The sequence below is a fragment of the Opisthorchis viverrini genome (assembly GCF_000715545.1).
Source record: "Opisthorchis viverrini unplaced genomic scaffold opera_v5_17, whole genome shotgun sequence".
NCBI lineage: Eukaryota > Metazoa > Platyhelminthes > Trematoda > Opisthorchiida > Opisthorchiidae > Opisthorchis > Opisthorchis viverrini.
The window spans coordinates 198,565-214,825 of NW_008751673.1; the positions used below are offsets into that span (position 1 = coordinate 198,565).

Consider the following 16,261-nt stretch of genomic DNA (forward strand, 5'->3'; position numbering starts at 1 on the left):
CGATGAAGAAAACCTTGTCCTTGCAACGACATTCGCAACTCGTCAAAACATGGATAACTTTCCGCAGATTATCTGTGATGATTGCTTCTCTTTTCGTCCCCAATTCAAAAGATCGAACCAATAGAAAAGGAAGCTGACGTGGTGAAAGAGATATACGACATGATAGAATCCTTCAGTGTACCAGTCCCACCTGAAGATTACGCTGTTTATCAGGTGAGTTGTGCTCAGCCAATGGTTTTGCTGTAAATAGCATTGTAGTCTTCAAGAAGTTGTTGAACAGCCCTTTTAGAGGCTCATTTTTAGCTATGCACCTCTGGGGGGAAATGAACTCCGAGTAGCGACTTTTCAAAACACCCAAACTTATGTGTAGATTCCTACTTCCATGAGCACTGGTGAAGAGAAACTTGACAAGCCTGGCAACGTCTATCTACTAAAACAGCTAAGTGTAGCTCTCCTATTGGAAAAATAACGGTCTTCCTTCCTTCCAATTAGACTCTTCTCCCCTCAATCGAACGTGCAAAGAATTCCATTGACAGAGCACTGTCCGAGCGTGATATAATCGTGGACATGTTTTTCGCCTCACTGGACAAAGATGTGGCCGAAATGTTGCACGATATGAAGGAGGCTAAACAGAATATTAACGTAAGTTTACCTGCCTTTTCTTTTGCATCATCCATACACGTGTGAATTTGTTATGCACTCGTTCGGGGATGTCCACTCGGTGTAACTGACCCAGAGATTTGAAAAAATATGCTCAAGTCAGACAGTGGGGATCTCTGTGCAGTCCTCTGATGCTTGAATAGGAAATAAGTTTGAGAAACTCTTGACGATCGTAAAAATCAATCAGTCACCAAGTTTCGCACCAATCAAGAAAATCGGTGTGAGCACAATGAGTGGACAATTAACCAATCACGAATGCTTTTTTCCGATGCAGACTTCACCCTAGTTTTTCCGAGAATCGAACGCCGCATCAGCTGAGTCAGTTTATCAGTTATTAACCATATACCAAGGCCATGCTGGCTCCAGCTGCTACAGTCGGGGGGGGGGGGGTGAGAGGACGTGAAAGATACAAGCAAACAGTGGAGGTGATCTCATGATCACTTGGTTTGAGAATCTTGGGACCTGTGTATATGCGCCTTCGACTGCTTGATGGGGCCATGTCTGCCAGGGTATTAACCATGGTGAGTTGAGTCCTAGGTTCCCCATCCAGGGAGGCGGTAGTTGTCAACCCGATCGAGTTTACACGTTACTCTTGCCAGGTCGTACAATGTCCGCGTTTCGGTCACTTCCATTCAGCATGGGGCTGACCAAATGAGCTCCACGAGACATTATTATAAAAACAGTTCTTTCTGATGGGGAACGACAATCTTGTCAATCTTTGCAACTTTTACGAAGAAAGCTCGGACGAAACGTACATGCATCGATTTGTCATCCCAGTTCACCGATAGGGAATCGCTCATTAAAGATCTCTTCTGGTAGAAATCACTAGCCTTGTCATCTGATATAATGTCAGGGGTAATACGTTGATTTACGCGAACGGCAGCACTATCGAACTCCTTTAGGCTGTCTCAAACCATCAAGGTGATGGCTCAAGTTCACATATGTTTGACCTCAAACAGATAAACTGAATGGCCTGACAAGAACAGTTTGTTTTCCCTCGGCAACAGCACAGTAGATTGCGGTGACAGTTGAATAGCCGGTCTGATGGGAAGACGGCTATTCAGTTTTATTGTGAAGGAAAGAACAAAAGTGGACGGGGAGGGGGGACTTAGTGCTAACTTACCATAATCATTCCGAGGTGCCTACACCTCTAGGTAATCTGGATAGAAACTGACAACAAGAACGCCATTGAGTTAGATTAGTCGTCATATCTTGCAACGCCTCCTACCAAGCTCAGTGGGCATCACGTGATCCCCATTCCTAAGGGCGTGTCTCGCCATCGGCTCCCAGAGTTTTTGTAATCTCCTTCATACCCCTCTGTCAGGTCAAGGGTTGGCCGCCTCTCTCCTTCCGCCACACTTAAATGGACACAGAAAACAGCACTCTTTTCGCCAAGCTATGGTTCGGCATGTGCAATACATGGCATAGCCAACACAGCTTCTGGTGCTGGGCACATTCTTTCATGGAAGCTCCCGTTACACAACCGAACGCTCAAGTCCTAATTGCTTCGTTATGGGTTCGCTGCCACCAGCCTACACATGCTGTGATTTTGAGGCAGCGGTTGTCGAAGACCTGAAACATTTCAGTTCCACTGCTCCAACAGGCCAATTCCCAATCATACAACAAGACAGCCCTACTGCAGCCTGATACATACGTCCCTTGCTATTCAGATATGTACCGCTCGGAGGCCATAGGTATCTCCAATTAATAAACGTGACCCGAACCTTAGGGATTCGTGCACTGATCTCATCTAGGCGAGGTGGCTTAGTGGTTAGAGAGCAAATTCACTGAACGGAAGGTCCGTGGTTCGAATCCGACCTCTGCTTCTCGACTTCCCCTGTCTAAGCCTCAGCAACCTGGCAGTATCCCACCCCTCGCGCTTCCGGTGGCATGGCAGCTGGGCACCGAAAGGGTACTACGGTTGAACAATCCAAAATATGTAAAACGCTGCATAACTTCCAGTGCCTCTCCCTAGATTGTAATTGGCATGTTCAGTGACCGAATGCTCAGAAGCATGAGTTTACACTTTATGGATGCAAAGCTCATGTCAGAGGACGAGAAAAATTTAGTCAGTTCGTCCTAAAACACCTGCGTCTTCTCTTTGAAGGCGAGGAGATCCGAATCAGGACACGGCACTTATCTTCGTAACCACCGAAGTACCAGCCTGTTTGACCCCGACTGGCATGCCATGTGCGGTGGAAAAGGAGTAGACGGAAAAGTTCACACCCTTTGTCTGTAGGTTCACAGTCTGGTTACGTCGACCCGTTTCCAAAGTGTAAATTCAACGACCCATAACTCCAACTGCTGTCAGAAAACAGTACTATTCAAGCAGTAAGCTTGTCCCACTGCAACCGGTAGGCAGTAAGTGTGCTCCCCACGTACGTTTCCTCCAGTGAGATTTGTATTTCAACCCACTAAAGTGCTGTCATTTTAGGCTAATGTAACTTTCTCATCAGCGAGCCCACACAAACTACTCACCCAACTAAGTCGTGTTGAAGAACTCAACAATCGCTTTCACCGGCCGAAGAACTAACCATGAGTTTCAGTGTTTCAAAAGACGAATGAAGTATGTTCGATAGATCTCGCCGGTATACAGTAGACACAAAAAAATGTCATGTGACCATCGAGTAGGAGATGAAACTTCTGGCTCGAGACCATTTGCACCCAAAACAGAGAATACAATGGCATTCGCAGTAGGTTTCTTCAGGACTCTAGAAAGAGCTTTGAAGATATTGAGAGACATACACCCGAGACGTGTGCGAATGCATTAGCATGGTGAGCTTACATAATGATCCCTTTTTTCACTCCTCTGAGATGATGAAAAAGAGCGATTCTTCTCCTACCTTACTTAACTCAACCAGAAACCTCTGAAACTAACTGTGTGAGGAATATGTTGCTCTGACATAAATCAGTTGGGTTGCGGATAACCACAAATCCATAAATATTCAGATATGCTTCGTTCCTGTGTCCCATTTTTGAGCTCCGAAATCTTCAGCCGGTGCTGCAAGTGTATGAAATGCCCTTAGCTGCCACTATGATGAACTGCTTGAGTAAACCACACTAATTCAAGTAAAGAGATATTATCAGAGTGGTGACAGACGATCCTGGCCATTTTTCTGTATCCCACCGGAACTTATCTTCCGCATGATTCCAACGTTTTTTCTCTGGAGATGGAATGGCGTGAGGAAACACTTCGGGACTTCAGAAGGAGTTGTGAGGATGTCTTCTTTATAGATAACAGTTATTTTTAGCCAAAGAAATCGGTGTTTTCATCAAGCTTCCCCCTAATGCATTAACTTTTGATATTTTGGTATTCAGAACCCGGTCCTATTGGATGCTACAGCTGAACGTGAGACTGTCAGGTACGAACTGCAGAAGATGAAAGATACCATAGAGGATCTCCAGTATCGGGCTGCACTATACCGAGAATATCTCCGATCATTTAAGGTAAACAAATTTACTGCAGGTTTTACCTCCTTGCTACTTCACTTCCAGCAAGTCAATTAAATGTATTCTCTTGCTGAATATTGATAAGGAATTTTCAGTGGTAGGGAGGCGTGTTTGGTTGCAGCTGGATAAAAAAAAAACGATTTTAACCTTACTGACTTTGCAAAACTTATAGTACAATAGCTGTCGAGAAAAGCCGTCTCGTCCGCAACAGTTTTCTGTTCAGTCAGCGTTCGATCATTCTCAAACAACAGAAGTAAACATGTGCTGCTGTGCATGAGTGAGTTGATGATGAAGTCCTTTCCCTGACCATTAGCAGAACTGTATTTGGTGCAGGTGAACAACACCCAGTTCAGAACACAGTGGTCCGTAGAGTTTGCGAGAATCCATCAACAGATCACAGCAAGCATTCCATCAAGCAGAACAAACAGCTTCGAGTCACAAAACATTACGAGAATCTGCATTCAAGGGATCAAAACTACTCGAAGCAAGACTGAGAGTACTGAACATCACCAGTAAATGGAAAGAAATGAGAAGACAACAGTGATACTGAGGGAGAAGTACTTCGTTTGGGGAAGCCTAACCGGTTCAAGGTTTGTAGCCTCTAGTGGGGCTCATTACATAAACCAAGACTGTTCGGGTATGTGAGCAGGTGGCTATCGGGTGGACTTTAGCAGATACAGAATCCGACATGACAGTAAAACTTTCTGACTTCCTCCTAATGTAAAATGCGCAGTTCATGCACCAGCCAAGTCGGAAGCGCAATCTAGCTTTCCTTCATCATATATTATTTCTTTGCTTACAGGAACTTGTACAGACCATATCTGGAACTTCACTGGAGGTGAGTCTTTTGGCTATTTAAGACGTCAGTAGCAAGAATTAATCCAGGGTCTATTTTTAACTCCAAATGAAGTCAACAAGCACATTAAGGTGAGATGAGTAGCAGAGGCCATCTAGCTCGACATACATCATGGAAATTCGGATATGACCTTTCAGAAAAAACAGATGCATGCACTGATTGTATATGCTTCCCCTGCAGGTTGGGCTTGTCGCAAAATGTTTTGGATCGTAAAAATCTTTCCTAATCCTCCCACGATAGATGAACTGGTCACACTGCATAGGTTGCCCTGGCTCGGCCAAGGGCTCCGTATGCCAGACGACCGATTTCCTCGAAGGGTTCTTCTGCAGAACCACGCCAAGAGTGGAAACCTGCAAGGGGAGGTCTAACAATGAATTGGCAGCGAAGTGTGAAAGCCCTTATCAGCAAACTCAGCTGAGCTGGAGATTGCTCTCTCCCTAGATGGGGACCCCGAGAATGGCCACGTCAGTGGTCGGAAACATTGTCAGACATGGCTCAGTCGCACCTTCATTTGCGCTCGCGCATTTAAACTACTACCTAAAATGCATATATCTCCCTTCCTAATCCCCACTGACATACCTGTATTTACCCATCAGTTTATCAGCTCCTGCCTGCAATACGCGGCTACCTACCCCACTTACCCAAATCATCGATGGACGAAACTGTGGCAGCTACAAACAATGATAATGATAATGACTTTTACACTCTGCTCTTGGCGTAGCCAAGAAGAAGACCGCCGTCAACGACCAATACCCACAAAACAAAAGTGTGTCGTGAGATGATTCCATGAGAGCTATACCATTAGAAATCAGTCTGTCCCTCTCCGGTCTACCTAGAGGAAGAGTAGAATAAGAATAGATTCAATTTTGACACAGTTTACGAAATGTCTATTAAGCGAAAATGCAGCTTGTTAGCGCTATCGATATCTCAGTTAGGATACACTTCACTACTGTTGAGAGGGAGCTATTCTTGTGCACCATAGGTGAGCGTTATTTCACAGTAGTTAAACACCACGGGAGAGGTGAGATACCTTGGTTGTCCTCAAAGAGCCTGTCAGTGAATCTTATCTGTACTGAAAAGCCGAGGAGCACTGTACAACTGTTTCGTCTTTGTTGGAAATCATCAACCATGCGCATCTCATGGAACTCAGAGAGTATCGAACCCTCAACACTTAACCGTTTGATCATGAGTGGCTGGTCAGCAGGGTGATTAGCTTTCATTTGAGCGGGACACCGCGCCACTCATTCTTCAATAACAGAAACTACATCACGTGGTCACATACTGACCGGCTGCTGGAGTGACGACTTCTCAGATGAACGTTTTGCTCATTTGTCGTGAGATTATTCTTACTCTGAGCCATTTGTAGTTTGATCGTAGTGTGACTAATTTTCATTTGAACTTTCCCCTTCTAAGTGAAGCCAATCTGTGTCGGTAAACCAAGAAACACCGTACAGCTCTTTCATTCTTACTGATAATCATCACCAGTGTATATCTCACGAATCTCCAGGACGATTGGAACCTACATCGTCCCGCCTAGCAGCTGAAACTAACTGGCTGTTGATCAGGTGGCAACTGAATTGTTCAACGAGCCCAGCAATTGGCTTGTAAACGCTTCATTACCATGCGCAGTTATGCGACCATTGGATGTGGTCAAACTCTGACCAGAAGGTCACGAGTTCGAAACTCCCTGAGTTTCGTGAAGCGTACTGTTGTTGATTCCCGAAAAGCATAAAACAGCTTTACAGTGCTCCTGGAATTTTCAGCATAGGCTGGTTTCACTGACAGATCAAGAACTCTATTGAAAATCACCACAAACAGGACATAGTGCCACTCGTCACGGAATTCATCAAAGGCTTATTCTCCCCCTACTAGCACAAAGGTCGCGCGTTTCAACCGCCCTGGCAACCAGTAGGATGTGCGTTACTGGTGTTTCCCGATAAAGATGACACAACTGTACAGTGCTTCTTAACTTTTCACCCCAGACTGGCTCCCCTTACAGGAAGAAATTCCGACTAAGCTGTAGATTTGTCACCAAGTGGTTTGAAATACATTTTGATGGGATAGAACGACCGTTCGACCGCACTATTGTTAAATTTCGGGAATAATGTGCACATAGCAGCGGCGATTTCACAGGCGGGCAGCCGTATCCCTATCCACAAATACCTCATGAATATCTGGCCAGCTTACGGCAGCAGGACGTATGCGTTGGTGCTGATGCGTGTTCCTTGGACAGAACCCTAGAGCATATAGCGATTTGCTACGGATTTACGATAGTGAATTATTATCGAGAAAGAATATGAAATCATTTGTTTCAGTGGGAGTTTTCAGCAACCTTGTAAGTAGTGTTTCTTCAGGAAAATATACTGCGATCTTTCGAATATCGTTCCAGCTGAAGCACGGGACAGCCTTTATAGAGCATATTCATTTAAAAAATAGCAAAAGCAAGAGGCCCAGCTTAAATTTGTCTGAGGCAGCTAAATTTGGATGCGACCTAAATTTGGACGACCTGAAATACCACACGATCAAGGCTCGGATTCAGTATGCATTTGGGAATTAAGGAGCCCATGCCGGAACTATGGTTTGCATGAAATTTCCGTTAAAACCGCCATTTATTTAACACAATGGTATAGGTGTCTGCAACGAGACACAATGCTCAACAAAAACACACGCCATTCGCACGTTTGAATTGCAAGAAATTTATTCAAAATGGAATATTTTTGTATCACTTTTTCGTCAGAGTTGCGCATACTCAGTTCCAGTCCAAACGTACAACTTACGGTTACGTCCGACATACAACAAACATCTGATTAGATCTGCACCTACCTCCAGATGGTTAGCCGAATAACACGATCCATACAGACAAGTTTTATAGAAGAAAATCTTAGGTTCACAGCGTCCACAAACCTGTTTGGCAGTTTTTTTCGCACTATCCTCACAGTTCACTTCTACTGTAGAATCATCTCCAACGATTGTTTCATTAGTCAAATTACGTATCAGTGCCGAGGATCTAAGGTCTTCGAAGACTTCTTCCAGGCATGAGTGGCGTGAAGATTCGTCTGCTGATACCATGTAAACGCCACTCAGTCAGCAGCTTCCCTTTAGTGTTGGCCACAACGGCATGCGTTCGTGTGCCCCTGAGTGATTTATCCCCCTCTGGGTAGGAGAGTTTAATTTCTGTTCCGTCGGCCCAAACGATCAGTCCATCCTCGGCCTCTGACTGCATACCTTCTTCCCATTCGCTTGTTATCCACTGAGTTCATCATTCTCACACGCAGGATGTAATTTCCACAGTGTGAACAACCATTCAGTTGTCTGTCTCTTTTAGTCCATCAGGGACACGCCGTACCTTTCGAAAACCCAANACAGGGTCGAAAAGTGAGCGACTTCATGGTCGAAACTGTTGCTAACCCACCAGTAAGTTTGTCCGCGCCCTTTTCAGCAGGATTTCGAACCCTGTGTCATCCTGGAGGCTCCTTGGCCGCACAATGCCCCTATCTGCAAAACTTTTGCGAGTGGAATAAGACTTTTACGCCACAATGTTGCATTCTTTTGCGTATGTGAGCAAACCAAAAACCACCCTAATCTACCACCATGTTTTTGCAGCTCAGCAAATTTCATTCTCCACGGAAGCAATCATTCCTCTGTTGAAATCAGTCCATCCTCGGCCTCTGACTGCATACCTTCTTCCCATTCGCTTGTTATCCACTGAGTTCATCATTCTCACACGCAGGATGTAATTTCCACAGTGTGAACAACCATTCAGTTGTCTGTCTCTTTTAGTCCATCAGGGACACGCCGTACCTTTCGAAAACCCAATAATGTTGTGTGAATATCGAACACCGCCGTCCTGTGACTGCAACTCCAGTCCCTTGAACTCCCGCCCACTAAGCTGTTGCCTGCCCGTTCACGCTCAGTGGTGCCGCAATATTCTCCCCCCCCCCTTTTCTCCCGCCCTCAGACGTTCGATGAATCGGTCGTCGTATTTCGGCGGAACATCGGTCGAGGCACACGTCGATCCACCCCACGTTTGTCGTGATCCCGCAGTTGGTACGGTTACTTCCGTCGCCTTGCTTCGGAAAATAGGGGAGATGTGGCCAGCCAGATTGGTGGGAGCTGCATTTGTCATGTCGTGGCTAACCGGTCAACGAGACTGGCGCAGGCAGTTTCACGTCCACCAGTTAGGGCCTGAGTCACGCCGAGCCTAGTCTGATTTTTTTTAATATAGGCTTAACATTCGTGAGGTGACACAGTTGGCGTACAGGATCGTGCGGTCTTCCAATTTATTCGCTCCCATCCCGGCGTCGATATTAAAGCAGGGCCCAACCCCACCTCAAGTGAGGCGATCGCACGCACAACCGCCCAAGCCGTAGCAACCAGTCCATTTCCAGGGTCTGAAATCGTGCGCTAAGGCGCTGATCTGTCTAGCTCTTGTGGAGGCCCAGGTGTTGATTGAACGAAGCCTCATGCCTACCGGTCGCAGTGTGGCCTGAAACGGAATAGCTTCCTCAGTCCGGTCACCCATCGGTGCAGATGTCAGTGGCTGGAACTAAAACTGTTCACAGTGGGATTTTGTTGGACCTACTCACCGTGTTTACCCTAAAATTCGGACTGAAGTGCGTGTGACTTTCCGACCAATCGGAATATCGCATAGCCTGGTATTTCATTGGAAGAACTCTCGCCAAGTAATCGCCTACTCTACAGCACCGGTCAACTCCCGCTTACTGAGCTACTAACGCCTTCGGGGTGTCCCACGCTCGCCACTGGTCGTTTCCGATCGGTGAGGGTTCCAACTTCCTCACTGTCTTTAAACAACTGCGTTTTCTTGAAACGAAATTAGGAGGAAATAGGTTGGAGGAAAACAGAGGAAGTAGAAAACAAATGGGTGGGAGAAGTCGCGAATAGTCGGGTGATTATCGTTCATTCTATGCTCGACTTCGCACCATGGAGACAACTTCACGTTTCGGTTTACTGGAGCGGGTTCTAGAAAGCATTTCCTAAGGTTTTATGACAATTCCAACTTCCTCACTGTCTTTAAACAACTGCGTTTTCTTGAAACGAAATTAGGAGGAAAATAGGTTGGAGAAAACAGAGGAAGTAGAAAACAAATGGGTGGGAGAAGTCGCGAATAGTCGGGTGATTATCGTTCATTCTATGCTCGACTTCGCACCATGGAGACAACTTCACGTTTCGGTTTACTGGAGCGGGTTCTAGAAAGCATTTCCTAAGGTTTTATGACAATAAATAGACAAATCAGGATGACTGCTCTCACAAGAATGTCTGTGATATCTTCCCTGTAAAACAATTGTCAGCAGCCGATTTGAGGAGCACACGATTAGTTTTCTCGAATACATATCAACGCACACTTGGTACTTTACCGCTTTGCATCGATTTGGGTTAGAAGCAGATGTCTCTTGTGGCTCTCAATTCAATTTTTCAGTGAATGTTGCATTGATCTGTCCAAAGAATATCATAGTGACTGAGAGGTAAGTTGCCGGGAGAAATGCTGCGACAGTGGTGGGCGGTTCACAATCAATAACGATCAATAAACGTTAAGTTCCCCTTTTCCAATTGAATCGGAGAGTAAGTACGAAACGCACAATTACTGTCCTCTAAAAAACGCAGAGAATATGCGGAATCAATTAAGCACAGGTTTGAAGTAACTTGTTTCAAAATACTTATTTTGACAACTACTTTTATGGATCAAGATGGATGAGAATGGCAAGGGTTCCACATCCCGTTTTGTGTAACTCACAAGGTTGCTTAAAACTATTCGACAGTCCACGACTGGTTTTGCCCTAATTGGTGTGATTCAGCTGGGATTCAGCGTGAGTATGCAAGAGTGTATTAGTCGGATTTCATGCTATTTGGGCTCAAGTGGAACATAAGGTTGACGGGGGCTCGGGACTGCACCTATCTGATGAGACCCAAGACGGGGGCCAAACCGGACGTGGGTTGTCAAAGATTTTTCAGCAGCTTCATGAGTAGTTTCCTTTATAAAATTTCGGTGGTTCAGTTAAGGACTACAGTGATGCGCAAATCTAGGTGAATGAAGCTAGTAGTTAAAACAGGCTGACAATGTCACTAAAATGCATTCGGAGAATCGAGTGTCATTACAGGTTCGGTTTCACATGATTTTCGCATCGATGCCACCGATTTCCCAATTCCCTATCTCCACCAATGTTGTTGTCTCATTCTCTGTAGGACCAAATCCTCTCAAGAGCCAGTGTCAGAGCGGCATCCCTCGTGGTAAGTTTTTCATTACCGAATAGCTGTGATCTGTTCTACCATTCCCCGATAAATCTGTCAGTATTCATGAGTATCTTGCGCATTTCTACAGGAATTTTTGCAAAAATGGTTCCCGAATGTGCTCAGAGTAAGCCCGACAACCGAAGCGTTCACGTTCCCTAATTTCGCGTTTTTCTATTCGAACTGTTTGCTTATTGAGTAGCATTGTTTACTTGCAGATGGAACAACCAAGGATCGAGGAATTGGATTTGTTGGTGGCTGAGATCAAACTGAAGCAACTGTTGTGGAATTCACTAGAAGACTGGGATGAAATCTACGAGCAATGGCTCACAGCCGACTTCTTGAAACTGGATACAGACGAGCTGTCGGCCACAATCCAAAAGTACATCAAGTCTGTCACAATGTTGGAAAAAGGTCTGCCACCAAACAATGTTGTACCGTTGCTGAAAGCAAAGGTGGACGGTATGAAATCCAAGGTAAGTTAGTTAGCCAGTCAAGTCAACTTCCCAACTGTGATCGGTGTACTAAGATGTTTTCGAGCACATGAGCGATTACTCATGAACCTGAGAACATGTCAACAGATGTACAACTGTGAGCATCATCTCTATGCCTTTCGTTACTTTGTCTTGAATAGAGTCTATCACTAGTTCACCAACCCTGTTGTTTAACTCTGCTTTCAAACGTAGTCAGTAGTAGTGATGCAAGATAGCACATACTAATAACTACTAAAAGATACGAGGAATCAATTCATTACTTTCATGGTGATTGCTTAATTAAGAGGACTTCTCAAAATGCTCGAAAATAGCTGTCTGGAATTCATTGTTGTATGCATTCACATCTCCAGCTTCCATCGATTATGGATATGCGAAATCCGACCTTACAACCTCGACACTGGCAAAAACTGGAAGAGCTCATTGGATTCCATCTAGCCGAGATGGAAACCCCTCTGAGTCTAGGACTTCTGATCGAACTGGATGCATTCAGTCATGCAGAAGCTATTCTCGAAGTATCCAGTCAGGCGAGTTCTGAAGCAAGCCTCGAAAAGTTGCTCAAATATCTCGTCTACGGAGAGTTGCGTTCGTTCTTGCAGCGTTGTGTCCGCCAGTAAGAGTCTTCTCGCTAATTCCACAGCGTCCGCTTTAGGGACGTTGGTATACATCGAATTGGTGTATCCGTGGATCAGATGAGTTGCCTGCTGGAAGAGAGGTCACACCTCTCGGAAGGCCAGATCATTCTTCCTAATACGTAGTCTCTCAGGGGAGTTTTTTATCCCGATTTACAGCCGCGTTTGAAAGGAATGATAAGTTAAGTGCACAGAAATTCACCAAGAACGTCCTACTTTCCCCTGATCCCTCGGATAATGTATTGTCCACCAGTTGATCTTGGATCGGCGAATAATGTGCCTGTAAAGTGCCCATGGGAATCACACCGTATGGGTGACCAAATTAGCCATCTTTCTCATTGGTAATTGGGAAACTGTCTTTGGCACATAACCGAATGCTGAATGGTGTGCATCTGCCCCTTAACCATCAACTTCCGAGATTAACATGGGCTGTGAGCCACTCAACCATTCATTGTCAGATTCAAAGTATGGCAAGCGAATCAGTGCTGTATGAGCCTCAATAAGATTAACTACGACTCAGAATAAAGACTCAGGAAGAAGCACCCCCAGTACAAAGACCCACAAACGTTTTCCTTAGCTTTCTCATCTACTCAACCACGTGTGCATCGATGATGAAGCATGGGATTGACGGAACGATTTCCGAATGCTTCTTGGTGTTGCCTTAAATCAACCGACGAGTGTCCTAAAACTGTGCAGACCGCGGACTTGATTGCCCAACGTGCAACGCAGATAGCTTATGCCTCAACACATCTAATGTGCACAAAGATGAGAAACATCGATGTCCAACGAAGAATGAACAGGATTATAAATCATTGTCTGAAAACGAATAGACCGTTCGGGACTTCAGTGATGAAAACACATTTGAGTTGAACGGCTCTGATGGACCGACCTACTACTCGGATGGTGCACGAAAATTTGTATATCATATTCCAGTTCGCGGTGGTAGTCCTGAGATGATTCAGGATGCGACTTTCACAGGCAGACAAACACAGTCAACGATTCTGTAACTTGTACAGACAAGCGATTCGTACTCCAAAACGGTGGATAACTATGATGTGGTTAGTTATTTTTCAAAATCGAAGCCTTGTAATGACCAACTCAAATATTTTATAAATACAGAAGGAATTCCGGGGTACAATACTGAGAAGGGTTTATCCGGTGGAACTATTTCCAATCTTGTGCATAAAATAGTTGATCTAAAACCTCAGAAATCGGATGAATTTTAAAGCTGAAATGATACGAAATTTGACGAAAGGCACGACAAAAATATGTTCCAGTCGTAAATAATAAACACCGTTGATTTCTTCGATTAGCTGATCACCTGTCCACGATATCTCCGATAGAGCTTTCGAGATTTCGGGCATACTGCCGACCATAATTTGATTAGACTGCATCGAAGTCTGAACTCGAATAAGTGTCACGTGATGCAGTCGGTTCAGACATCCAGGAAAGCCAAGAAACATAAGATGTTTTTGATGGCGTATCCCAGATCATATGTATCTGCATCCTATGTTACTACTTGAAGCCTGAACTGCGAACCCGGCTGAAGGACAGACACCGAGTACCCATACCACCAAAAGTCTGATAACTGAGAGCACAATGTGTTGCAGTAACGCAAGCTATTTCTCCAGAACTGTTCGTTTCCCAACAAGAGTCCTTTGGATGGACAGTACATTCCGAGTGCTTAGTTACATAATTCCAAGTAAACCTTTACAGTGACTGGACGTGCACGAATAAAAGAATGAAGCGTTTGCATCCCCGGAGTGTTTTTATTACGGAATTCTACAGTTTGTTGTGTGTATCAGTATTAGCTTCTGGTTTACACTTGTAGCGCGAGGTACTGCAGCTAACAAAACGACTGCCTATGTCATTTGACGCATATCAGAATCACGCCATTCCCTCTCACCTTAAATTATCTACAAGCCATTCAATGCAGTGTGGCGAAGGCTTCTGTTACTTCCAAATTGGTTTCCTACCAACAATTTCCTAAGATGAGTATTTTGTCACAACGATCACTTTCTCTCGGTCACTGAGGTTTAACCTTGATTTGTGTTTTGGTGCATTCCCTGTGAGTTGAAAGCACGTACAAGGGCCATCTGGATCTAGCACAATAGGTTAGTTTAGCCACTTGCAAGTCACTTTCTAGTTTCATTTCCTATTCATATCTTTATTGTACACCGCCAGATACTCTGTTATGTGAATTTTCGAAAAAAGTTCACTGTATATCTCCATGTTTAGATGAACTGCATGTCAAGACGTACTGTTTGCTTTAAGGATAGAAGTTTCACAGGGTTTGTATATGGTACGCATCAGACAGGTTACAATCTAGGCAGACCGACTGCGTGCTATCAACCAAGCTTCAAACACTCTGTGTAGTTTCCCAGATGACTTTTTGGTGAAACGTTATACGAGAAGATACTTCTTGGTGTACCGAATCGCATACTTACTCGGTCGGTCAATTTTACTCTGGCGGAGTTGTTTCCCTAGCTGATCACAGTTTAGGAAATGCGAAATCCCTGGGTCGGGAGTTTGATCGTACGCCATTAGGATAGATGGGATTGGACACCGAAAGCTCAGCCACACGGTCCCTCTTGTGCTTCACGATTACGAAATAAACAGCTCACCAACGCACCAACACGCCCACCTGGGGCCAGTGCCAATGTCCGATAGCACATGGACGCATTTCACACTGGTGCAGTGTGCTCAAATGGTGTTTCTTTCATTATGTATACTATTCGTCTCTCTTGGTAGTTTTTTTGCCAAGATTTCAACACCTGTGGGACAACCTTCGTGAAACCATAAGTTGAAGTGCCACTTGGAGTTAGAAACCTATAAACGTGTTAATTGGGTCAGGTTGTGGAGGTCGTTCTTTTTTCTTTAAAGTTTTTGCGTAGCCTACTTCTTCCATGACGAATGCATCCTGCTTACTCTGTTAATTCAGGTTGAAGACGCCTGGAAGTCTACGGAATTCACTGTATTACCTTACAAGGATAGCAAGGACATATTCATTGTTGGTGGCACGGATGAGATTCAACAACTGTTCGATGATTCCATCATTAACATTGCAACCATCGCCTCTTCACGTCATGTGGGCCCAATAAAGGGCCGTGTGGAAGAATGGTCAGCGTTGCTCGACCTGTTTGGAAAAACCCTGGTATGTGTTCTCTTTGTTCGGTTCTAGTTTAGAATGGCGAATCGTCTGATATCCACTGCTGTACACCTGTGGATCTTCTGTACAAGTAGAAGTTGTGTGACGTACGCCTCTCGATCTCGTCCACTTCTTATACAGGAAGAATGGCTCATTTGTCAAAGAAGCTGGTTGTACCTGGAGAGCATATTCTCAGCTCCAGATATTCAAAGACAGCTGCCTAGCGAAGCTAAAAGTTTTATGGCTGTAGACAAATCGTACAAGGACGTCTTCCGCAAAGTTCAAAAGGTGCCTTTGGCAATGAGAGCCGCCACACAGCCAGGATTGTTGGACACATTCCGAAATAACAATCACTTCTGGAACCATGCGATTAGCAAACTTGAGTTCGCTCAAACTCCAGAAAGCAAGCCAGGCAAGTTGGTGGTTTTACTACTTGTTTTTTTCAACTTGCTGTGGGATATGCCTGAAGAAGCGTATGATTGATCATACCTATTCAACCGATAACTCCATACTGGTGCAAGGAGGTTCGCTGTTGACAGTTTCAGAGCAACAATGAGAATGTCAAATGTATTATAGTGGAAAAACAGAAAATTAAACATACAATGTTAGAAGAATTCAACCGAGTGTACATGAAAATAAGTATGATGGCTTTGTGGATGTTATTGAATGCTCAAATGTACTCTCTTTGTGCTCTTCTCTGTGGTGGTTTTGGCAATCCTTTATACTTTTAGTACCACGAATTCTAAATTAGTACGGCACATGGTCGTATGTGTGCCGA

The 16,261-nt window shown here is 44.7% G+C and overlaps 2 protein-coding genes across 2 annotated transcripts in view; one reads left to right on the forward strand and one right to left on the reverse strand.

The window, feature by feature from the left end:
- The window catches only part of T265_01537 (hypothetical protein), a gene marked incomplete at both ends in the record, with an annotated part of 107,148 nt that overhangs the window by 30,086 nt on the left and 60,801 nt on the right, over positions 1 to 16,261 (forward strand). Inside the window, 8 exons of the mRNA XM_009165596.1 lie at positions 112 to 213; positions 493 to 642; positions 4,913 to 4,948; positions 11,168 to 11,212; positions 11,304 to 11,339; positions 11,431 to 11,688; positions 12,057 to 12,316; positions 15,219 to 15,489. Coding sequence (XP_009163860.1) covers positions 112 to 213; positions 493 to 642; positions 4,913 to 4,948; positions 11,168 to 11,212; positions 11,304 to 11,339; positions 11,431 to 11,688; positions 12,057 to 12,316; positions 15,219 to 15,489 — 1,158 coding nt within the window. The remainder of the gene's footprint in view (positions 1 to 111; positions 214 to 492; positions 643 to 4,912; positions 4,949 to 11,167; positions 11,213 to 11,303; positions 11,340 to 11,430; positions 11,689 to 12,056; positions 12,317 to 15,218; positions 15,490 to 16,261) is intronic.
- On the reverse strand, positions 8,877 to 9,092 carry T265_01538 (hypothetical protein; the record flags this gene model as incomplete). The annotated part of the gene is made up of 1 exon (XM_009165597.1): positions 8,877 to 9,092. A coding segment is annotated over one exon (216 nt), but the record flags the coding sequence as incomplete, so codon positions are not given.